Source organism: Python bivittatus, unplaced genomic scaffold (genome assembly GCF_059951505.1).
Source record: "Python bivittatus isolate LINGU-HERP-01145 unplaced genomic scaffold, Pbiv_v1 ctg000350_np1212, whole genome shotgun sequence".
Classification (NCBI taxonomy): domain Eukaryota; kingdom Metazoa; phylum Chordata; class Lepidosauria; order Squamata; family Pythonidae; genus Python; species Python bivittatus.
The window spans coordinates 27,965,363-27,991,679 of NW_028277074.1; the positions used below are offsets into that span (position 1 = coordinate 27,965,363).

Genomic DNA, 26,317 nt, shown 5'->3' on the forward strand with positions numbered 1-26,317 from the left:
TAGAAACTAGATGGTAAATGATTTGGCCATGTTCATTATACAGTATTTAGAGTTGTATTTTCTCTTCATCTTAATTGAAGCCACAATAAGAAGATAGTAGGCTGCATATTTAAAGGCATATAAAATTGACAGCAGCAGGGATATGTGTTAAAATAAGTAAAGAGGACAAACTCAGGAAATAATTTAACAAAAGGTATTTTATACACTATGTCCCTGGAAGCATACAGATCCTTAATAAATAAAATATGGAGTTCTTAATGTTTTAGACTAATGTTTCAAGATGCATAGTTCTAAAACAATTGTAGCAAGTGGTGAAAGGGCAATGGGGAAAAAAAAAAAAATTACAGCCAGGCACGTAGGCATGAGTAATGCTACCAGTTTGGGTGGTAGACATTAGGTTCTTAAATTTTCTTCCTTTTTACCACAGGTAACAGAAAAAAAGCAAGAACTAGAGAAATGTTTGAAATTATCTCGGAAACTCAGAAAGGAAATGAATGCTCTGACAGAATGGCTGGCAATGATAGATTCAGAACTGACAAAGAGATCAGCAGTAGAAGGTGTGCCTATCAATTTAGATGCTGAACTCGCCTGGAGCAAGGTAAATTTTTTTGGTCTTACCTTTAAACTCACGTATTTTTTCCTGCAGTTCTCACACTTTCCTACAGCATCGTAAAGAGCATATTATTTGAACCATAAATAGTTCTGCTTTTGTCTTTTAGTATCACAAGACTTTAATGTTTCGTGCTATGTTCTGATACAATAAAAAAAGGGGAACTCAAAACTTTAAACTATATATCATGATGGGTTTCAGGTGTCCTGTTGTTCAGTGAGGTACTGTTCTGGGTGAGCAAAGGAATTCCATAGCAAAAATAATTGGACATACCTTTTTGAAACTGTCATTCAAACATGTCCTTATTTTTTTTTTTTTTTAAATGAAGAATCTTGAATGATTTTTGGGTTTTGTTTGTTTGTTTTAAATCATAATTTTTCATCTGTTCAAAGCTGCCCCTTATAACTACAGCTTCCATATGCAGTTTTCCCCATTAGTCCTTGGGTTACGAAGGCAATTGGGACCAGAATTTCTGTCACTAAGTGATGCAGTTGTAAAATTTCTGTCATAACCCCAGGACCATGCGCATTGTGAAGCAGGAAGAGGCGGCAGCCCCAGACAAGAAGCACGGGGGTGCGTGGGTGCTATGGGGGGTAACCCAGATAGGTGCTACAGAGCGTGGGTCCTGGTTGGTTGGGGCTGTGGGTGAGCCAGTGGGGGCCACAGGCAGGTGGGGGGCGCTGTAGGCAAGTGCTTGCTACAGAGTGTAAGGCAGGGGGTTATGTGGAGTATGAGATCCCTGAAATAACATACACCATAGTGGGGCTTCTTGGAAAAAAGCAGCGGGAGTGATTTATGGAAGCAACTTGTGACCTTCTCTGCTGGCTTCCCCATTGACTTTGCTTGTGAGAAGCCAGCAGGGAAGGTCGCAAATGGCAATCACATAATCACAGGAAGCTGCAACCGTCATAAGTGCAAGGCGGTTGCCAAGTGGACAAATCATGATCACATGACTAAGGGGGGTACTGCAATGGCCAGAATTTTGAGGACTGGTCAGGACTTCCAGGGAAGAAATGGTGAACCGAAGATGACTCCACTGAAAGCAGAGCCAATGACCATAGCAGAATGAAAAGCTGTTGAGTAGAGTTATTATATTCATGATCAACCCAGATTTATTCCTCTTTCAATTTATTGTAATACATAACATGTTCCAATATATGAGTGGCAATACTATTTTACATAATGTGAATTTCAGTCTTCTCTACTGTGAATCATTCTATATGTGCTTTCCATAGGCAACACAGTTGGAAACTGAAAAACGGCAGCATCAGCTGAAGATTATCACTGACTTGGGAGAGGGACTGAAGATGGTGCTTAAAGGGAAAGAAAGATTAGTGAATGATAAACTCAGCCTCCTCAGCAGTAACTGGATTGCAGTAACTTCACGAGCTGAGGAATGGTTTAATTTGCTGCTGGTAAGAGTTACCTATTAGTACTTCTCTCCTTCCATGATCACAGAGATGGAGCAACACCTTTTTAATTTTTTAGACAGTGTGCCCTAGTGATTTATCTCTTTGAAATGTTATTTTATATAATATAGATTACTCTTCCATGCTTGTGCTTATCTAACCAAAACTATTTGTTGGTTTGTTTCTTTAAATTATTTATATGGCTGCCCATCTCACAACAGCGCCCATGGGCAGCATATTAGAAGTAAAGATCAAACCACAGCATATAATCCACAGCATTCAAGGATAAAACAGTGGCCCCAATCATAGAAAAACACATGAACAGCAGCAGAGCCCATCTAATCTCCTAACCCAAATCCCTGAGTCAGGTCTTTCGGGCCTTGTGAAAGGCTTACAGGATCAGGACTATCTGGGTTTTCAGGGGATGCTGTTTCATAGGGCAAGTGCTGCCACAGAAAAGTCATGACTCCAGGGTTTAACAAGATGACAATATTTTGTAGAAGAGACCTGAAGCATGTCCTCTCTGCTAGATCTGGTGGGCTGAGCACAGACAATAGGACAGAGGTGGTCCTGCAAATAACCTGGCCCTGTGCCTTTATAGGTAATAACCAGCACCTTGAATTGCACCCAGAAGCCAGTTGCAGATCACAGAGTAATGGTGTTATATAAGTGTAACGAGAAATACCCAAACTTCCCTCACCGTAGCATTCTGGACCATCTGTAGCTTCTGGATATTCTTCAAGGGCAGCCACATGTACTTGTTACAGTAATCCAAATGGGAAGTGACTAAGGCATGAGTTTCTGTGAGCAAGGCCTCCCAGTCCTGAGAGCAGTTGGTGCAGTTAGTGCAAAAGACACACCTATGCAAAGGCCCTCCCTAGCCATAGCTGCCACTTGTCCTTTGAGCAAGACATGTAAGTCCAGGAGTACCCCCAAATTGCATACCAACTCTGATTTTGGAAGTGCATGCCCAGGCAGGTGGAAAATTTCCAGAACAAATAAAACTCTAATAAAATTATAATTTGAAAAATAGAAAATTTCCAAAACAGGGTGGCCTTAAAAACATTCAGGCTTGCCAGGATTCAGCCAAAGCCTATTCTTTCCCATCCCAACCCTCACAGTGTCCAGGCACTGGGGAAAACCTTGGTGGCATTGCTTGTTGGCCCAATATGGAGATATATAACTGGGTATCATCAGCATACTGATGATACTGCACCTCATATCAGTCAATGGCCTCAACCCAGTGGCTTCTTGTAGATGTTCCTCCAATCCAATCCAATCCAATCCAATCCAATCCAATATTTATTACGATCATTGACCAGCATAAGGGTGTGTGGGGCTATGATAATTAAAAAGAGGCTAAAGTATACATAAAAACCATTATAACAAGCTGAAAGATATTAAAGATATATAAGGTAAAAACTAAAAGTATATACAAAAAGCAAGAGTCAAAAATAAAGGGTAGGAACATTTAATGAATATAGAGGAACATAAAAGTTAGTGTATGAAAGACTATACCAAGTTGCAAACCACTCTGATATGGCAAACATTGAGCCTCAAGCATAAGTTATCATCTGACAAATTTTGAGTGCTTCTGCACAGAATCTGGCAACATTGTGTGTTATAGCAGGGATAGTATCTGAAAGCAAGAGGGAGGTGTAAAATGCTCCTGTGCACCCTGAGTATTTATATATTAATGGTTAGATGAGACTAGTGCAAATGTCCCTATAGTACAGGCACTGGAAAAGCACGTGCTCTGTTGTTTCTCTGTGTCTGGAGTCATAGGAACATTGTCTCTTTGAGTAAGGAATCTTTTTTGCATTGGCTTTCAAGGATGGCTGAGGGTGGGGCATGATATTGTGCCAAAGTAAAGGTCCTTCTGTGTTTAAGTATTTCTAGTTTAGTTAGGTATGCCACGGCACAGACAGTGTACCTGTGGAATTCCCTGGCAATAAAGGTTGGAATCCTCTCCAGATCTGACTATTACTCTGTATCTATTACACACTGCTTAACAAGTACTTTGATCTGATTATAACCATGCAGTGTAGAAGACCTGGAGAGATGCCCAAGAATGAAATTTTAGTTGCCATAGCCTATTTCCATGTAGATTGAAAATCATCACTTTTCCAAATGGGAAAAAGATATTCTGAGCCAATAGTTGAGTATGGCCACCCACGCTCTAGCTTCCACTTTCATGAAACTTGTCTCCAGTTGCAAGGTGACATTAGAGACACAATAAAATAGGAAATGGGAGAAGGTAGAGCCCTGAGGCACCCTGCAAAGCAGAGGCCTCATTTTTTTTTATAATATTTTTATTAGAGTTTTACATAATTAAAAGCTAATACATAATTATAAAAGATATACAAACAAAAAAGGAGAATAAAAAAGAGAAAAAGGAAAAGGAAAAAAAAAAGATATAAAAAGTGACTCTCCCCTCCCTCCAGACAAGTATAAGCATTTACAGTAACTTAACACCTTCTCTGATATTACAGAAAAAGAAACTCTTCTTCCCATTTCTCATCACTAAAAAATAAACAAATTATTTTAAAAAAACATTGATCAGTCTTACACAGCAAAAGCATTAAGAATACCAGCAATAATAACCAATATCTTTTAAGCTTTAACAATCTATTTTACATTTTGACTTATAACTTTCTCTAATAAGTAAAAGATAAAAAAAAGCATTCCCATAAGCCTAAAGAATATCAATAATAGTAACACATATATTATAAACTAGATCTAATATGTTCCCTTTACATACTAACCCCTAACTTTCTCAAACAAATAAGAAATAAAAGATTCATCCCTCTGTGTGTGTGAGTGTGTGTGTAAACTTTACATCAGTCCTTGTCAGAAAAAAGATTCCAATAATAACCCAAAATCAAAACTTACACAATTTCATCCTGGTCAAATAAGTCCACTTCGAATACCTTTTGCTTCTTATTAAGAGGCTTGATGTTCAGTCACTTCTTCAAATAAAGTCCCACCTAGTGTTTTCTTATCATTTTCTCCCTGTCTGTTTTCAGAAGCAACTTCAGAGATTTAACACTTCCCTTCTGTGGATCCAGAGTAAAATAACTCTCCAACTCACTCTTCTGAATTGTAACCTGGATATCCCTTTTAATTGTTAAAGCATCAGTCAGCAAAGTTTGTACTTCCATTACAACTTCTTTCTCCATGTCACTCTTCTAATCAAACATCTTTAAGTTCATTTTCAGATACACAACATCTTTTTTCCATATCTACCATATCTCTTTTATAATCTGGCATTTCTTTAAGGTCCATTTTAAACTCCTTATTCAAATCATCCCCAGGTTCTGTTTTATCAGTAAAATCTTTTCTTCCTCTATAACCCCTGTTAGATTCAATTTTAAAAATGAGTCCTGAACGCATTGTTCCCAAACAGATTTAAATTCTTATATAGTAAAACAATGTTCCTCCATTATGTTGGATGTATCTTTTCCTTTAATTGCTCTGTGGATCCATCTAGTTAACCTTCAAAGCCCATTATTTTTTGTTTATTTTCAGAGCCAAGACTTTCCCACAATAGGTTTTCTTACAGTTAAGTCCAAAATCATCTGCTGTATTTTTATAAAATTTAAAACAGTCAATGAATGAATGAATGAATGAATGAATGAATGAATGAATGAATGAATGAATATATATATATATTTCAAACCCATCTGGCCCCTTACCTGTCCCTAGTCAGCATTTTAAACTCCCTTTCACTATTTCCAAAAGTTAAGATTTTTCTTTTTAATCTTTAAGCTTATTTAAATCTTCTTCCTTCCAGATAGAAGGAAATTCTCCAGGTGTATAGCTACTTGCCTTTCAGAAGGTTGTTAATGTCCAAGTAAATTGGTAGTAAGTAATTTCTGATGGTAATTAAAAGAGGAAGTGGAAGGAAATCTAGTGTCCTTTTGAAGGCTCCCAACCACAGCTTGGGCTCAATGTTTCCTGTGACTCCCAGAGTGCTCAACCCGCTGGAGATTGCTAAAATGTGATCTCTTCACAGGGAACCTCCATAAGAAGTTCTTGTGGGTGATCCAGTCATCTCCTTTGTCCTCTAAGCCACTGCGGTCATTGGGTCTGCAAAAACAGAGCTGTCCTCAATTTGCCATTACTCCCCCAGAAGTGCAGAGGCCTCATATTTGACTTTCCACCCCTACCAACATTGACTGGAACCACCCTGGAGAAAGGAAGAGAACCAACATAGTATAGTGTCTCCACTTCCAATCCTCCCCACTCCCAAGCCCATAACAATAATATGATCGATGGCATTGAAATCTGCTGAGAGTTCAAGGAGGACCAAGGTGGATGCCTTACCCCCATCCTGTGCTTGCCAGAGGTTATCCATAAGCATGATCAATGCCATTGTAGTACCATAATCAGGCCTGAATTCTGACTAACAGGGCTTCAGATAATCTTCCAAGGGCCTCTGGAGCTGTAAGCCAACCACCTTCTCAAAAACCTTACACCTTTACTGAATTTCATTGAGTTTATCCATAATAAGGGGAGGGAAGTGACCACTCCACCACAATTTGTCCAGTCTCCCACAATTTGTCTAGCCTCCCAATCTCCCAGTTTTTAGTGCTATAACATTGTTTTTGAGATGGAGCTACTAGATACATTCACAGTATTTCAAGAGTAGTCACATTATAAGATTGTAAAGAGTCTTTAAAATCACAAAGATATCAGTTTTGTGTTTTTAATACAGAATAGAGTAATTTTTTAAATCTCTATATTCTAAAAATGGTTAAGACAATTTTTCTGTTTATTAATTCCAAGCCTTCCATAAAAATAACATTAGCAATTATCTAATAACAGTTTAACGCTGAAAGTTATTTCTAAATGAATGAGTTATGGCATTATTTTTAATCTGCTACTTTCCTTTCACTGAATACTAAATATAATTTTTTTAAAAAGGTGGATTGATTTTTACTCAAGACATTGGATCCCAGTGTCTACATGATTGCATATAGACTGCATATAGACTGCATATAGATTGCATATGCATAAATTTGCATATTTATGTCCACTTCAACAGTTGCAACTCTTCAAACACTATATTAATTTAAAAATATATCAATATAATTTAATATAATGCTGTATAAAATAACATATCAAATAGTAGAAGTGGTTTATCATTTATGCAAAGAACCGAGGATCCAATGTCTACATGATTGCATATAGATGAACACCTGTCTTTGCTATATATGTCTCTCTACATATAACTTTGTAGAGAATCAGAACTTTGCTTTAAAACTTTCCTCACTTTGCCCAGTATTTAGAACTATTGTTTGCAGTTCTAAACTAGTTTCATGGAACTGGTTTTATACTTTTTGGACTTGGACAATATAATAATTTATACAGTCATGCATTTTTTTTTCTTTCCCCCCTTAATCCTAATTGTTTAATAACATGCTGATTTCTTTTTGCCTACTTCTAGGCATATCAGAAACATATGGAAACGTTTGATCAGAATGTTGCTAATATAACCACATGGATGTATCGGACAGAAATACTCTTGGATGAATCTGAAACCCAAAGCCCGCAGCAAAGAGACAATATTCTTAAGGTAACAAATGTAAACTTCTGAAAATTATTTATAATTTTAATATAATATATTATATTATAATATAATATAATTATAATATAAGTCTAGTTGGTTGTGTATGTACATATTTGTATCACAGTTTTGTCCTGCAGGTTTTCAAATAATCTAAAATAGAACATTATTTTTCTCCTCACAATAACATTTTATCATGGCTTTTAAAATTCTTAGAAAGCAAAGACCAGTCTGCAGAAAACAAACATGTTATTTCAGAACTTCCTAAATATTGTATATCTCTCTCAAAAATGACACAGTAGCCGTTCATATATATTTGCTGCTTTTAGCAATATTGTTCTGAATTGTTATTTCTTATATATTTATGTCCACTTCAACAGTTGCACCTCTTCAAACACTATATTAATTTAAAAATATATCAATATAATTTAATATAATGCTGTATAAAATAACATATCAAATAGTAGAAGTGGTTTATCATTTATGCAAAGAACCGAGGTTCCATATTACAGAAAAGTCTAAAAATATATATGTTCCTAACGTCTTTCCTACAAATTAATATCATATTTGGTGGCATGACAGATTTATGCCTGCATATTTCAAATATTGCAAAAAGCTATTTTTCAGTGCATTTAATTCCTTCAGATATTAATTATTTTCATAATTTGTAATCACAAGGATTGTATCCTTCATTTAATGCAGTGATATTTCCATAAAAGTTTCCATCTTTTTTATATCATTCTTATAGAAAATTCCTATTCATGGTTGCCTCATTTTTTGCCCTTTAAACATTTTTATGTTGATTACATCAACTTCATTTGCTGTCTGGGTTCAGAAACAATGTTGAAATAGGAAAGGAATCCAGAAGAAAACTCTGTTTTACTAGAACTCCTTAACCTTCTTTATCGTCTCTCAGTATCCAATAAAAGTGCTGGCTGCAATGATTTAGATAAGAGTCTAGCGAGCTTTCCAGATGCTTTTAATTAGAACTCCCACAATCTCTTGCTTTGGCCACAGTGGCTGGAGCTGATTGGAGGTAAAGTTTAAAATAAATGGAAAGCATCAGATTGCCTATAGGTGGGTTAATCATGTCTTAAGGTTCACTAGATATCCAGTTGTCCTATTACATAATCTTCATTACTGCTCCTAATGATAACTATCATCAGGCAATAACTATCATCAGGCAATGGAAGTGTTTGAATCATCTAAGAAAAACAGTACTGAAATTATATATTTATCTACTATATGTGACTATACATTTTTTAAATATTATTTGCATTCCTTTTACATGACTTCTAGATTATCATAATATTAGACTAGTATCAGTCATTACTAATACATGTTATTATAAATTTAATAAGTAAATTACAGCCATGCTATTTTTAATAAATAACATTGGAGAGGTTTTTTTTAAAAAAATAATAACAACACCATTACCATTATAAACATTGCTCTTAATCAAATATTCTGGAAATCTGCAACTATCTCAAGAAGTATAGATTATTATTTTTCCTAAATTAAAAAAAAACATTCACAATTTAGCAAAAAAAAAAAAAGTTATCAGTGTATTTTATGTACACTTGTTTCATAGAGAATGGAAACATTGCTACAATCACCAGAATATATATTTAAATTCCGCATTAAGTCCTCTAAGAGAATATCTATCAGCAAGCAACCCTTGAATCTTAAAGATCTACAGATCTGTAATATAATATATGATCAGCCTTTTATTTAATAACAGATGTTCATTTTATAGTACATTAATAGTTATATGAATTACACAGAATTGCCATTGATGATTTTACTGTAAGTAGACCATTTATATAGATTTATATGGTTTTATTGTAAGTAGGCCACCTTGGTTCCTTTTGTTCATAAATGACCTGGAAATTTACTCCAGCATTTTCAGCATAAATAACACATTTAGCTTAAATCACGAGCTTTACTTAGTAGATGTTTCTGAGTTGGTGCAGGAAGTAAAACAGCTGTGACTAGCTACTTCTCCTTTTGTGTATTTATATTGAAAGCTTTGAAAATCATCTTGCTTCATATCTACAAATAATATATTATCCTGTTTAAATTGAAAATGTTTTTGGAAATTCTAGATAATGCTTTAATTGGTTCATGTATAAATCAGTTTACGAGAAATATAACACAGTTTTGCATAGCTATCAGGATACATGGGTCTTTCTTTCTTTCTTTCTTTCTTTCTTTCTTTCTTTCTTTCTTTCTTTCTTTCTTTCTTTCTTTCTTTCTTTCTCTTTTTATGTTTAACTTAAAGTTCTGTGTCTTACTCATGTCTGTAGTGCTTAAAGACTGAGTTAAATGATATGCGTCCAAAGGTGGACTCTGTCCGTGACCAGGCAGTTGACTTGATGACAAACCGTGGAGGTCACTGCAGGAAAGTAATAGAACCTAAACTAACAGAGCTCAACCAGCGGTTTGCAACAATATCAGAAAGAATTAAACATGAAAAGGTAAGAGGAATACTCTTGCAAAGAGCATTATATACTTGAAAATGGAACGTTTTAAGTACATAATTCTAGAAGGCAATTTTCCAAATAAACATGTGGGTTTTGTCTAAACGTGTGTGGTTATGTGTAGTATTTATTGTTCTTTTATTCCAGGTGCATTTTACCTTTTCAATTACATCTTTTGCTATCTATTTAAAAATCAGCCTACCTAGAAAAAGCTATGCATCTCTATCATAAGGGAATATATGATGTCATTCAAAAGGAATTAATGTATGTGAAAAAGTTATTGTGTGGCTTTCCTGCCCAGCATGCTATTTTAAAGCAATCTTAAACTAATATTTCTGCGCAGCAAACTGCTTATCAATTTCATGCTGCTTTGTTTTCCACTCCATGTGATCAATGCAGTACAAATTAAACCAGAAGCTGTTATTGTCCCAGGTCTTGTCTACCCACAAAGTTGCTAAACCATTCTGGGCAAATCCATCCTGCGGTGGTCTGGGTTTGTTCATTTGTTTGTTTTTTACGAGATAACTTATATTTCTTCCTCCTATTTGCACCTAATAACCATATCTGCAAAAGACTAGCAGGACAGCTTCCATAATCTTATAACTGGATGTGTCTATGTGTGTGTGTGTGTGTGTATTTGTTTGCCCTTTGAGTCAGTGTTGACTTCTGGTAACTGCCTGGACAAGTCCCTGCAGTTTTCCTGGCATGGTTTTTCATTGCCATTGCCTGCTTCCTAGGGCTGAGGAAGAATGACTGGCTCATGGTCACCCAGCTGGCTTTGTGCCTAAGGCAGGATTAGAGCTCATGGTTTCACGGTTTCTACCCTGATGCCTTAAGCACTAAACCACACTGGTAGAATTTAGTTATTTATCTTTATTTCCTCGTTAAAAGGCAGTCAACTAAGTTATTGGGATAGGTTCTAAGCAAGTATCATAGTCCAACTGGGCTACTCAAGGAACTCTAGGCAGAATGAAATTATCATTGAATCACACATATTGCTTGGAACTTTTTATTTGTATTAGACCAGTATTGAAACAGTGTTAAATATTGTGGTTGTATTAGAAGGATGGAGCAAATCCATAGTAGGCAGAAATATTCTTCACATGCTTTTGGAATAGGTCAATGGCAAAGAAACAGAGACTGAAAACCTGAGAGAGTAACAACAGGAAGAATAGAAGGGAGCCTGGACAGAGAGCTATTTATGCTAAAAAAGACAAAAGTAATAAAGAGACAGACAATGACAAACAGAAGAAAAATACAGAGAACAATAGAAGTCTTATATTAGGAAAACAGAAATGCACAAGAGATGCCTTCCTGAATACAGACAAATTAAGGAAGGTTTCTGTTCAAGGTGCTATACTAGCCAGTACAAAAATTCAGGAGGAAAAAGGATATTGTGATAACCAAGTTGAAAACTGCCTTAGAGAAAAATGTGAGACCTTACCTCCAGAGGGCCAGAAACCTAAGGAGGTAATTCAGAGGAACTTATTATAATGTCAGTTAGGGAGTAAATCTGTGTGATTTCATGGTATCCGTATGATAGATAAATCTGGTCTACCAAATTTTAACCCAAGTCAATGTATGCAAGTATACTCACACCTGAAGTATATTATTTAGCTTTGGGGGTGGAACTGATGGAAAATTTCCTAGTAAGTTAGGAAAGGTAATCAAACTTGTATAATAAGTGTTTATTAGCATATTTCCAATTAACCCTTGGTCAAATCAGGTTATTTGTAGCAATAGCTATGCAACACTTGAACATACTTCTTTGTTCATATTTGTATTGCTTTGTTCACAGGTTATATATGTATATATTTAGAATGATAGGTTTTGTTATATGAAAAATGAAACAGATACTGAATTCAAATACGGTTTCATTTTTTTAATTCATTCTGAATTAAATTCCAAGAATAATTAATATTACATTAGTTGAAGAACTGTATGCCCACCACCTGAAGGTCTTTGAAGTATCCTAATATTAGTCAGTAAAAAAGCATATTTTAATATATCTGTGTTTGTGAATAATGAAAAATATTCTTCATCAAATTGATGATACCAAATGATGATATCAAATGATATTTATGGTAATCTTTATTTTTCTGTAAATCCAAAATAATTTTGGAATGTGTGATATGTTTCTGCTTTGTCAAGTTTCATAAAAGTGTCAGGGTCTTGATTTTTCTCCTCATTCTTATGAAATTATAATATACTGGTTGATACTTATTTTTTGCTAGTCTGGTATTAAGCATAGATAACTATCTTTGAGTTCTCTTATTACATTACACACACACTCACTGTCTCATACACACAATATATTTGCTTTATTGATATAGATACTGACAAATTATCAAATATGTTCCTAATGATTCACATGCTGTGCAAAATTGGCTTTTTTATTACTTCTGTGTAGTTAATATTGTATGATTAATGAATTGTCTTGTTAATTGTCTGCTTAATTGTCTGGTTTTGGTTTGTTTGGTAACATAAAATAAACTGCTAAATGAGAATAATAAATATATGCTGATCAGGTAAGATACTATTAGTATTACTACATATATACTAAATTTGTAAAATAGTTTGTAAAATAAATGTATAGACAATTAATTTAGCAGTTGGAGGCAAGGCATATATACTTTTGGTTTATATCCATAATAAAAAATGTGAAGTAAAACTAATAAATGTTCGTTCCTTTTCTCCTTCCCCATTTTCCAACCTTTAAGCCCTTCATTTCTTTGAAGGAATTGGAGCAGTTTAACTTTGATATACAAAAATTGCTTGAACCACTGGAGGCTGAAATTCAGGAGGGGATAAATCTGAAAGAAGAAGACTTCAATAAAGATATGGTAAATTGGTTGTGATAGAAGTATGAATGAACTAGGAATGGAATAGGAAAAAATGTTAGAGCAGAAATTAGGAACTTCTGCATTTGCATTTAACACTGGACAGTTCACAAACTTCAACGTTCTTAACTGTTGTAAAATTGTATATCACATTTAGTGTTTATGGGCATAATAATATTTTAGCAATAATTTCAATGTTACAGCAGAAAGAAGATATGATTGTTCTTTATAATTATCAGGAAAGAGGCCTGGAATAAATATCCCACTTGTAATTTCAGAAATAAATAATATATATTTTTACCCCTAGAACTATTGTCCCTGCAGTAGTAACTCAGGGACTGACTGCTTGTAGTAAGAATGTCCAAAGAGATGAATAATATGGCAGGGCAGTTTGTACCTCAACCATGAGGAATATACATATAGGCTTTCTTTTCTTTCTTCCCATCCCTTCCTCTTGTATATTCTTTAATACAGATCTAATACATGCATTTTGCTCCGCCGATCTCTGTTTGCAGGATGAGAAGTATAAAATTCTCCTTCAAGATATTCCCTTTTTAGAATTTGACCTAGTAAAAATACTGGTCAGGTGAAGAGTATGACTATTACTTGGCTGAGGAAAAAAATGCTTCATTTAGGCATGTTATGAACTCTGCCTTCCTGGCAGAATGTATTCTATTTTATTTTGTGCAGCATAAGTTGTTATTGTTTATAGCTCTATCATGCAGGTATGATGAGAATGTCTGTGTCTGGTATTCCTCATTTAAACAACAGCATCCTGAAAGCCAAGTGCAGCCTACCAGCATACCTTTCACAGAGCCACTCCTCCAAAGTTAGCACCCCACCCCAAAAAACGGTTTTCATGGGGATATGTTGAGGGGCAAAATGGATACCTAAAACTTTGCAGACAGTTAAGGTATATTTTTAAACTCCCAATGTCTCTTGCAATGGCATTTAGATTTGCATTATGAATTTAAAAAGCCTTGGAGATCTTCACATTACAAAAATGTATACAGTAGATCCTGATCTATTGTCTATCTTTGTTTTAAATCATTACACATATCAATAAGATATAAAGTATGTTGATAATATTAAGTGATTTTTTAAAATTATTATTTTGGCATTATACCATTTTTTCAAGATCCAGAAACAGGCTGAGGATGACCAGCCCCAGATTAAATAAATGTCATTACTATTTCTTATGTCTCTTTATCTCTCTCTCTTTAGAGTGAAGATCATGAGGGCACTATAAAAGAATTGCTTCAGCGTGGAGATGTGCTTCACCAAACAATCAAGGATGAACAAAAAAGAGAGGAAATAAAAATGAAACAGCATTTGTTGCAAAACAGACATAATGCTCTCAAGGTAGATTTTACAATTTTACAACCGCGATTGAAGTGCTATATGTTGCATATGTGGTAAGGGAAGTTATGAAGACCTGAACTTTTACAATTAATTGTGTTTCCTGAAGAGCGGGCACACAAGGCAGTAAGTAGGACAGCAAATTGGTCTCTTCCTTTCGTGTCTGCCTTTTATGTTCGTATGTCTTCAAATGCATTTCTAAGCTGGCTTTTAGATAAAGGTCAATAGTATATAACATATGTGCTATATAATATTCTTGGAGTTAATGTGAAATTTATCTATATATTGCATAACCTTGATTACTGATATTATGGTTATGATTTTGGTAAGTCATCCTTACATTAGATTTTATTAATTTTGGTCAGTGACCAGCGAAAGAAAGAAAGAAAGAAAGAAAGAAAGAAAGAAAGAAAGAAAGAAAGAAAGAAAGAAAGAAAGAAAGAAAGAAAGAAAGAAAGAAAGAAAGAAAGAAAGAAAGAAAGAAAGAAAGAAAGAAAGAAAGAAAGAAAGAAAGAAAGAGCTAGCTATTTGCATTTGAAGACATACGAACATAAAAGGCAGACACGAAAGGAAGAGACCAATTTGCTGTCCTACTTACTGCCTTGTGTGCCCGCTCTTCAGGAAACACAATTAATTAAACACAATTAGCTGGCTAATGACAAAATTTGGCCAAAAAGAAGTAAAGCTGAACATTCAACTGCAAATTTTAAAAAATGGAATTGTTAGGAAACATGTATAAGGTATATCAAGAGCAATAAAATAAATATGTGTAATAGTATTAAATGAGTGTATTAAATGAATTATTATCATGAATATAATAAAATCTTATAAAACAGCAAACAGAAGTGGCCATAGTCAAACTTATAATGTGAAGGCAAAATGTTTGATTCGGAAATTAATTTCAGACTAAATCTCTGTTTCAGGATATTTTATGTCAAAAGTCATTCAGAACTTAGGATTGCATTTAGAAGACAAGCAAAATGTCACTTGCATCATATAAATTTTCCAGCACTACTTCTCCAGTGAATTTCAGAATGTCTGAAATGAACAATTTTGAGAGAAGGCAATATGTGCACATATTGGATTTCTATCTACTATTAGCAGGCTACAATCTAAAATAAAAACATTTTGCAGTTAAATTTATGCAGTACCTTATGCATGAAATGCTATGGTTTGGAAACATTCATTGTTGTATCAATCTGCCTGCTAATACTTCTATTTCATATTATAGGCTGCTAATGCTAGGTTTTTAAATGTGCAATGTGTGTGTTTCATAAGTAAACATAACAAGTATAGAGAAGTAACAAAATATTTTGGTTTTATTCAAAAGTATAAATTTGCATTCATAATATAATTATTTAAAAATAACATTTTTTAAAAATTATCCACAATTTCACACCATTCCATAATGCATATTTACTTATAAACCACCATTTAAATATTAGCTTCTTCTAATAAATATATATACTGCAAACAGGATATGAGATCACAAAGAAGGAAAAAAGCTTTGGAGATTTCACATCAATGGTATCAATATAAGAAGCAGGCAGATGATCTAATGAAGTGTCTGGATGACATAGAAAAAAAATTATCAGTCCTGTCAGATCCCATAGATGAACATAAACTAAAGGTAACACCATTTTATACATAGTATTGCATTTGCTTCTAGAAACAAAATATGTATGTCTGTGTTGTCTAGCTAATTACTACAAATAATTGAAGTAGCTCATCACTTAATGTTATTTAAATAACTGAGACAGTGCTTGTTGAAACTTTTTTGTATCTTGGTAAATCTCATATATAATATAATTAATAAAATAGATAAATATATATGTAGAATGCGCTATCTTGAAATATTTCCTAGGAAAAAAATAATTGATTTTTTATCTTTATTCCAGATGAACAAATGACTTATCGGTACATGGCTGAACTCTTTTTCATATTAGCAGCACACTCATTTTCATCAGAACATATTCATAAATCATGGTCAAATTCTAAAGATTTGTTTATATGTTGTCAATGAACTGTCTATTATTTTGCATCGTCTTCTTTTGCTTTATTCTTTGTTAAGTTCTCTCCAATAGTAATTAAAAAAAAAACTGTAGCCATTTAATGACAACCACTATGGGTATTTAGTATGTGATTCCTACATTATGGTAATCTTACTAGTTAGTTGTCACACGGTGCTAGGGTTAATTAGACAGTTAATACTTTGGCCTATGGTGGCACCTTTCCAGCATATATTCACTCAAGTATCTAAAATCAATGAGCTGTATAACCCAGAGCTCTCCTGTATTTCTTCTGTCTACATGTCAACTCAGTTTTAAAAATAATATACTTTCTTTTTCTTTTTCTTCTTTTTTTAACAATAAATCTACAAAAGTATTTTTCTAATTCTTAGGAATTGATTATCTAGTTAGCTAATTGTCCTGGGCCCTGTATTGGTTTTGCTCAATAGGAAATTGATCGAGAACTGGAGAAGAAGAAGGAAGAGCTGAATGTGATACAGAGGCAAGCTGATCGCTTGTCTAAGGATGGGGCTGCAAAAGCAGTGGAACCAACCCAGATACAGCTCAGCAAGCGCTGGCAAGATATTGAGAGCAAATTTGCTCAGTTTCGAAGACTCAACTATGCACAAATTGTGAGTTGTTCCTGGCAAACATGTACGTTTGCAAATACTGCTACTAACAAAACCCTACTAACCTTGAGAATTCCCAGTGACTTGTCTGAAATAGAGAATCTGGCCAGCAATTCAGGTCCATTTTATTTACAATATAATATAGATCTCATGCTATATGATTTTTCTCTAGGAAATGCCCTCAAATTAAAGTAAGAAGTGGTTCAATCAACAACAAGATATTAACGTTAAGGGGGAAAAAATCTTGATTTTTGTTGCCTCATTTTATTCATAACATTACCAGTTTAAAGCTTGCCATATATTTATTTCATTCAATTAACATGTACAACTGAGAAATATTTATTTTTCAACCTGCCATCCCATGCACAATCTAATTAGCTTTTATTTCTTCATAATGTTCAGATGTATTCAGAGGAGATTGAGGGTTGTTGTTGTTTTTTTTTTACATATTATTTATATGACTTAGGCTCTTTTCAACTTAATAGAAAGGGAACATACATTTTATTCTCTGCTTTTCACAAAAACACATGCACTTCAAACCTTAAGTTTAACAACAAATGAAGAAAGGAAGGCTATACGACACATAGTGTTGCTTAATATGTATCACAGTGTTTAGTTTGTACCATTAATGAATACAAATCCCCTACCTCACAGGGATGTTGTGAGGAACTATTAATTATATATGGTTTTAAGGAACTATGTGTTGTTCATTTTAAGGTGAATTTAATTTGGGACAATCATCTTAGCTTTAGAAAACATGTCCACAGTGTTTACATAAGAATCCTTGTGGTAGTCAATAATTTGGAGTGATGATGTATACAATACCAATAAATAAATAATAAACATATAATAAAATAAATTATGTTTACTGTTAATACATTGATACAATTCCCTTTCACTATAATGAAAATAAACCATAGACAGATACTACTTTCTTTAAAGAATTCAAGCATATCTTGGGGGGAAAGGAAAGGAAAGGAAAGGAAAGGAAAGGAAAGGAAAGGAAAGGAAAGGAAAGGAAAGGAAAGGAAAGGAAAGGAAAGGAAATTAGTTTTCAAAGTTTTTTTTTTTTTAATTCCATTAAAGTTTCACTGATTCAGTCATTGTTCTTTGGTAATACTCTTTCAAAAGTGGCCCAGTTGACATCTGGGGTAGCTGAAGAAGAAAACGGAAGGGGGAAAAGGAGTAGGAAGTATTATTTCTTCAACTGCCAACATCTTTAGAATGGCAAAATGACAAAAAGTTTCTGAAATTCCAATGAAACAGAGTTTCCATGGCTTTATTTATAGCCTAAGAGAGGCTGTGCTCATTAAACTTCTGGTAACCTAATAACAATAGTAAATCTATGGTAATCTGCTTGATTAACTGAAGAATATTAATATTCACTATGTAAGTTTTTAAAAATGGACTGCCTTCTTTTTGCCATTCAAATTCTTTGTGATTCTTCTTATTCAGTTTCATATTATTAGATGAAAATGTTATTTGCAAGTCTTACTGCTGGAAAAAAAAAATCCATCTAATCCTTAGGAAATCAGATCAGATCATTTTAGCCTCTGAAAAGTAGTCACTGTTTGGAAATCCATGTGGTCAGGGATATTTAAGAATGTGTGGAAACTTTTTATCTTTATTGCAGAAGAAAGAAATACATGAAATTCCATAGTTTAGAATTTTACTTAAATGGACTGTTTTTATTAGAAAATGAAAATACGTATACAATAACAACAATATTATAGCCTAGAGAGTAAAGATTTTTGAGTTGCCCCCAAAGGAGAGTTTAGGATTCAACAGTCTTTCCATTAAGGGAAAGAAAAAAACAAAACAAAACCAACTTTTGTAGCCCAAATCTTTTCTGAATCCAATGTTTCTCTGCAGAAATAGTGCAAATTACTCCACCTATCATATTTGCTAGTTTTTTTTAATTAAAAAATAGCATTTTCATTGGCCTACAGCATTCAGAAATAGATTATCTGATTTAGTGGTATAATTAACACAAGATTATATACATGTGTTTCAGATTATTTCTTATAAGCATTTAAGGACATGGTCAGATGGTACACACTGTATTTCACCCAATATATCCGAAACTGTAAAAAAATCTTTCCTAGCAAGATATGTTTGGGACATTTCCCTGGAAGTTATTCTTTTACATAACAACTTTATAAGCCAATGCTTTTACTCTCCGTATGCACATATAGTAACAGTATTGCTGCACGCAAGTTTACTGGTACAGATTATCAGTTTGGGGTGATTGAAAAACAACTTCATTAGAAATACAGAGTCTATCCCCTCATTTTTATTAAATTATGCATGCTATATATTATTTAGTATAATAATTATTATTATTATTCTAAATGAAAATATGGAAAATAGCCTGCATGAAGATAAATCTAGAAGTTGGAATTTGGCTTCATCATATGTGGTTGCAAATCCTGCCTCTAAAAATAAAGCTTAGTACTCAGCATCCTGGAAGTGTACCTTGAGTGTATGGAAACTTAAACAAACAAACAAACTGAAGTGTACCATGGTGATTACAATGCAGAAAACCTCCATAACATATATTTACATATTTATAGAGTGATAACTGAATCTTCGTACTAACTCTTTATAGACACAGGTGTTCAGTGAATGTACAGAAATTGAGCAGTCAAGCAGGTGTATTTGAGTAATCAAATCACCTCCCTGGAAAAAGTGCTATACTATTTATTTATCCTTTTTCAAATACAATGTGTTATTAAGCCACAGGAAAGAACTGAGTGAAATCTGTTCCCTTACAACCATTCCAATTATAAATGATTGCTCTGCATCAGTCTGCCAAATGAAGGACTTTAATTATTTGATGGTAGCTCTAAAATGTATTCATACATGCAAAGAAGTGTTACATACTAGTAAGGATTATAATAATATATCAAATTCAAATTTGTAGCTTTTCTATGTTTGATCAAACTTTTAAAGCTACATTTTTCTCCCAAACTCCATTTATTAATTCAGCACAAGGTCATGAGATTATTTTTATACTGTGATATATTACTTTTCATGGCTGAAGATGTTATTTGGGAAATGTGCCAAGCAGTGTGCATATTTCTATATATTTTCAGTATCATATAGCTTTAAAATTTGGTTTTAATAGCCAATAGTTCACTTATTGTTAGAAGCTAAATATTCTTAATATATAGTTAGACACTTTCTGGTATAGCCAGAATTCCCCTTGTTATAAAGCAAATATATTTTGTATAATTTTTCAATATCATCAGTTTATTTAATAGGCAGTATCCTGCTATACAGTGTTTTAAACATAATATTGCAATGAATTCTATACAATAAAGTTTACGCAATAGTTTTCTGTATAAAATAAAAGTACATTACAGTGTGTTATAATTATACACAAAAAGCCTTAGCATTGCACAAATGTTTATATACATCTCATAAATAAATAAGTTATAAGCTGCTATATAATAAAAATGTATTCTTAGTATTATGTACAGGGCCACGCAGGTGCTACTAAGCTTAGTGCTTTGAGTGTTTTGGGTTGCTTAGGTACATGTATGTTGAAAAATTGAGGGTGCATTTCTAGTCCTGTCACTTTCACATGTCTTTGTCCATTTCCATATTAATCTGCAGTCTAAAAAAGGCATGAAACATATTTAAAAGCATATTTTGAAATGTATTCTTCTATATTTTTAAAATACCGGCATTAGAACTTTTCTCAAATATGAAAATTGGTGGTGAACTATCTTCAATGTGCACAACAGTTCAGGAGATATGGCCTGTAATTTTCACGTAATACTTCTCAAATATCAAAATTTTCAAGATCCTTATTGGAAACAGCTAGATGATACACTGGCTTTCTTTCATCACATCCACGTAAAACAGTCTTAATTCAGTTAAGTTATGGGTGGCATTAGAATCCTGCACAATATACTGGTACAAGATAATAATAAAATTAACACAAATGTTTGTTTCAGAAGTAAATATTTTTTCCTTTAAAATTAATAATATATTCATATTTTCAGTCATTGTATACATTTTTTTATAGTTAGGGTCTGATTTCTATAAAGGGATATTAGATAAGGAAGGTAGGAAACTATTGTATGTGAATTAAAATGTATGCCAAATATACTTTATTGCTCAGATTTGCCTTCTTTAGGTTCTTAAGGTTGAGTATGGAATTGCTATCAAGATCTGATGTGCGATGGGCTAGAACTGCAGTCAGATGTTCCTGGCACACATCTTTCCTGTAAAGAGAATGTTTGCATTTCAATTAGCTAGTGAAGGTCACAGAAAGTTGCAGGGAAAAAATATCAACTTAGGTAATGGCCACTGAAAAAAAGGAAATCAAGAACTAAGACTTCATACAAAATCAGTAGTGTAGAATTCAGTGGAAATAATATCTTTGTGAGGTGATTTTATTTTGCTTTAGTGGGAGAGCACATGTGATAAGCAACAGACTGTTACCCAATCAGTATATTGCCAAAACAAAAGACAGATGGAAACTGTCATTTCCACCCAAATGAGAGGGGATTCTAGTTTGGTACCTTACATAGCCCGGAGGAGGACACACAAGAATTAGAACTTGATTTCACTATAAATAGGGAGGTGGAATTATTTCATGATGGCTTCATTAACATTGTTATAATAAATCTATTTCTCAGAGTACTGGTGGTCTGTTATTTTAGTTTTTTGCCTAGCTATGCAACAGAAGTCTCACAGTTAATGTGGCACTTTCATCATTTCAGAATTTTCTTTAATTACCTCAACACATGCAAAAGGAGGATAAGGCTTCAATGTAGGCACAGTGTGAATTTTTCAGGCTATGATTTGACTGAAACTTCCTTTAAATTAAGCATATGGACCAAAATCTTTGTGGAATGCTTAGATTTCTATCTTAACTATACTTACAACTTTTTAACAGAAAACTCAGGCAGTAGAACAAATCTTCATTACTTTCTTCTCCTGCTTTCCACCCATCTATGTATAAATGATTGATCAACTTTATCAGAATAAAATACCTTGCAATGGATATTTAAATAAATGCTTATCATTTAAGAAAACTAAAAGGTTTTTAGTTTTAACAAAATAGCTTTTAAAATCCAAGGGGAAAAAAAAAACCCCTGAAAAGATAAACAAATGTTTTCAGGATTGGTGGACTATTACTTTAGATGAAATACAGTCATGACACTGCATTTTTACAAAATGAAACATGCATATTAATATTTTGATGAAGACCAAAAGTGGTTAAAATTACTTAAAAGATTTGAATAATACTTTTCCTACTGTATTTACTGTAAATATTAAACTGTTTCTTATATTTCATGGATTTATTTTTTACTTTTAGAATTTATTGTATGGATGCTAACAAGCAAGATTTTGTTTATTTACCAGGAAATAACAAAATATCTTAATTTACAATATAATTCAGTATTGTTATTTTACAAACTCAATTTGTTATACGTGGTGATAATTCCAGCCATCACTGCAGGTTTCAGATATATGATAACTACCTCTCATGAAATCAGTAAACTTTGGTTTGGTTTGATTTAAAGTTTGGTTGATTTGATTTTAAAAAACCACCTAATTAAATATGCTTACACTAAATATTGTTACATAGTTTTGATACTGAAATTACCATCCCAGTATGTTAACATGTTTATACTAATTATTATTTAAAAATAATTGAGAGTGTTCTTATGCAATGCATGCAATCTTTCCAAAGGATTCTATAATTTCAAGACACATGATTTGAACATCTTCTGTAATATTTTTTTTTAGGAAGCACGAATTATATTGCTTCCATAGTGGTATCTACTGTTGAATTATATAGATTAGCTGTCCTTGGGCCAATTATACAGATTTCAATCATTTATATTTAATCTTGGAAGCTGAATCAAGTTTTGAAATAGTTGTGAGTTAACTTGATTACTTGTCACTTTGTTAATGATAAAATATTTTCCTGTCACGCATCTGCCAGGAGTGTTTCAGACGTTGTTCCCTAAAATGGAACCCAATCTTAATAGTTCTCCAGAACTAGTATTTAAAAATAACATAGGGTATAACTGTGAAACCAATATCTACCTTCATCTTATCCCTTCTCATGGTATTTTGTAAAGCAAGCCATGTGACTGAGCTCTGTGGCTGAAATGACACACTATGCCTATTTAACTTCAGTTACTAATTAGAATTAATATGAATCAGAATATGCTTCCAAACTGAAGTCATGAATTTATATTTGGGTTAGAAAATGTAGTATGGAAGCACAGACTCACATAGCTTCATCTGAAGTGATCTAGTACATGCTGATGAATAAATTTAGACTAGTGTTGGAAGTTATATATTCTTATCATTAATAGTACATTTCTTATATTTCTACATTTATTATGAATGTTTAATTAAGATGACTGAGAGTTCAATTTATATGGCCTTGTAATACATTTTAGCCTCAGAATTTATAACTATCCATGACAGAACCATGTCTTTTATTATTTTAGAAGTGTCATGTTTAAGAGCACTTAAATATTTGGTGAAACTAATAAATAACCTTTTAAAACAGCTTGATCTAAAATGATGGTAATTATTCTGAAGCAGAAAACCATCATAAACTTGATTAATGAAGGAATTGAAAACAGTATCTTCAGTGCTTTCCTAAAGCCAAAGGATTACTGTGTTGAGATGATAGCATATTCTGCATAATGTAGTACCTCAAGATCTTTGTTTATACATTTAGGGAAAATGCTACTCCAAATCATTTAAACAATCAATTAGAGAGTTCTACAAAATTGTTAGAAATGTAGCTAAAATACAATGCTTAACACCCTCTAACTGGGTTATTGGACTCTCAAAACATTATGCAGTTAATGCATGAGATCAGACAGAGGCTGTTGAAACAATGACACCTTTTGCTCATTCCAGAGTTTTTCCTCATATATATCGAAAGTTGCATACGGGATGATATGAGTTTCTGAACATATTTTTAAGCAAGCAATACAATAGTAAATCCTGGTCATGATAGTTCCAATAATGCTCCAAGATCTTTTCAGAATTCTTGAAGTCTAGCATAAATCTTGCTGGTTATTCTTAGAATGCGGACAGAGTCATGGGACATGTCATGTATTTCCCCCCCCCAAAAATAGACAAAATTGGCATATAGGCTAATCAAGCCATAAAGGTAACATTGGTTTGTACTATACTAAGTTACACCTGATAACCTCAGATGGAATATGGTCATATTCTACTAGTATTATTCCTGGTTTCAGTTAGTTAATTCATATATCTTGGAAACTGTAACAAGGAACAACAGACTGGGAGGGCTCCTCATTTATCTCCTCTGTAGTGCAGTGTAATTCCTGTCCTACATATAACTCGCAGATTTCCCCTGGGATGTGATAATTCATGTGAGATGGGCCATGCCTCAGGCATTCAGCAATGCATTTTCAAAAGGTGATAAACGTGTTTGTTTTGGCTGCTACCATCAGTTGTTGCCATGCCATTTTTTGATTGTGACTCTCTTTATTTTTTAGCAGAAAATTGATACTGTCTTTTATGCTGTGACAGTACCTGAGGGGAAACTAAAGGGGGCTTTTATCTTTAAGCCTAGTATACTGCAGTGAGTCATTTCTTCCCATTCACATATTCATGGTTCACAAAAATGTAGACTGGTCTTGACAACAGTGATGATTGATTATATTTGGTGAGATGTTTCTTTGATAGAAGGCCTAAATAAGCTCTCATACAGTGGAATAAGAGAATCATTTATTTTTGCTGATACAATCATGAACAGTTCTTCTGCAATTTAACATATTTGCCATATCTCAGGCAGATTTACCAATCTAATCCATTTACATGAGAAAATTAATATCCACTAAGAAGGGCTGAAATAGAGACTTAAAAAGTACCTCAGTGTAAAAGGTCTCACACTGAGAACTATTGGGAAGTGGTGATGCTTTACACTGCAACTTATCCTCACGCTCACTGTGGAATTTAGCAAGCAATGGATTATACTCAGTTTGGACCTTGCCCAAAAGGTGAACCTGCCAGAGTGACCTCTTGTAAGAATCACCCATGGTTCTTTCTACAACAGAAAAATAATGTGAAAGCTTTAAATAAAGCTTGGTGTGCTCAGCCAACATATTAACAATGCAAAAGAGCTAATCTCATCAACACATTCTTTTCAATTTAGCCATTGGCACCTCTCCCAGCTTGGAGATAAACAAGTTAGGCAGGCAAGCAGAAATCGCGCTGTACATTCTTTACATTCCTATGAGATTTTTTTCATGGGTTCAAAATTAAGCACATTTAACTTGCTCTTAGCCTATGCAGACAGTCAGTACAGGGCAGCATCTCACCTTCTTGGAAAGTTAAAGCAGTATAATTGGCGTGTGGCTTTGTTTTGTTTTCCTTTGCTGCCAAACAAACAAAAGCCTACCAGCCACACAAAAAGCAGTGGTGGTGGTCTTTGATGATGGAATGATGCTCTTTGCTGATTGTGCACACAAAAAGATGAAAGCTGCCAGCTGTAAAAAAAGAAAACACAGGAGTGGGCTTTTGGTAGTGCTACATGAATGAAGTACAGCTTTTGCAAGTAATAACAGCATTGAAATATAGTATTGAAGCTATGAGACAGATGGAAAAACAATGCTCTACAAATCAACAAAACCAGCACAAAGTCTTTACATTCATAAATGCACCCTGAAATCTCCAATGCATCAAAGCATCCAAAAGTGTACCCCAAATCTCAAGAAGTCAACCCAAACTAGCGTAGAAGCTTAGAGGTTTTAAATGTATTGTGAAGCTCAACATTTGTGAAAAACAAGGACATGCAGAGTACAAACACACAAAAGCTTAACAAGTACCCAAAGCAACTTTTTATCAGGAATCTTTGCATTTACAGAAACTGAAACATATTTGCAACTACAGTATGATTTGCAGCTACAGTGTGTGAAGCACAGTAATGCATGCACACTCACAGGTTTGCATTACCTGCCTGAAAAATAATGACATATATGTAGCCATTCAGCCATATAAACTCTAACATCTCCAAAACAAAGAATTAAGGAAACTTTGTAATTTAGTAGACATGATGGTATGCATTCAACTTCTAGAGCCTTCATCTTCTGTCTGACCACATGCTTAATTGCTGCTTTCCACTTAATGCTGCATTCTCAGATCATCTTAATCAGCTCAACCCAACGTTAATAGGAACATAACTGTTCCCAGCTGCTGTACCATCTAATTGGAAAGGGATTTAGGAGAAAACAGGCAACTCATTTATAGGTAGTCTTCGACCTACGACCATTCAGTCAGCAACCATTCCAAGTTACGACAGCACTGAATGAATGGTGGTTACTGCTGGTCCTTGGAGTTCTGGTTGTCCCAGCACCCCTGCAGTCACATGATGGTGGTCTGGATGCTTGGCAACCAT

At 33.8% G+C, this 26,317-nt stretch overlaps 1 protein-coding gene across 18 annotated transcripts in view; it reads left to right on the plus strand.

Moving 5' to 3' along the window:
* Nucleotides 1–26,317, plus strand: part of DMD (dystrophin) — an 886,326-nt gene that overhangs the window by 445,906 nt on the left and 414,103 nt on the right. For all 18 annotated transcript variants that reach the window (XM_088144802.1, XM_088144803.1, XM_088144790.1 and 15 more), the window contains 8 exons: nucleotides 428–598; nucleotides 1,846–2,025; nucleotides 7,469–7,597; nucleotides 9,895–10,065; nucleotides 12,789–12,911; nucleotides 14,133–14,270; nucleotides 15,745–15,897; nucleotides 16,726–16,908. In XM_088144802.1, the coding sequence (XP_088000928.1) occupies nucleotides 428–598; nucleotides 1,846–2,025; nucleotides 7,469–7,597; nucleotides 9,895–10,065; nucleotides 12,789–12,911; nucleotides 14,133–14,270; nucleotides 15,745–15,897; nucleotides 16,726–16,908 (1,248 nt within the window). The remainder of the gene's footprint in view (nucleotides 1–427; nucleotides 599–1,845; nucleotides 2,026–7,468; nucleotides 7,598–9,894; nucleotides 10,066–12,788; nucleotides 12,912–14,132; nucleotides 14,271–15,744; nucleotides 15,898–16,725; nucleotides 16,909–26,317) is intronic.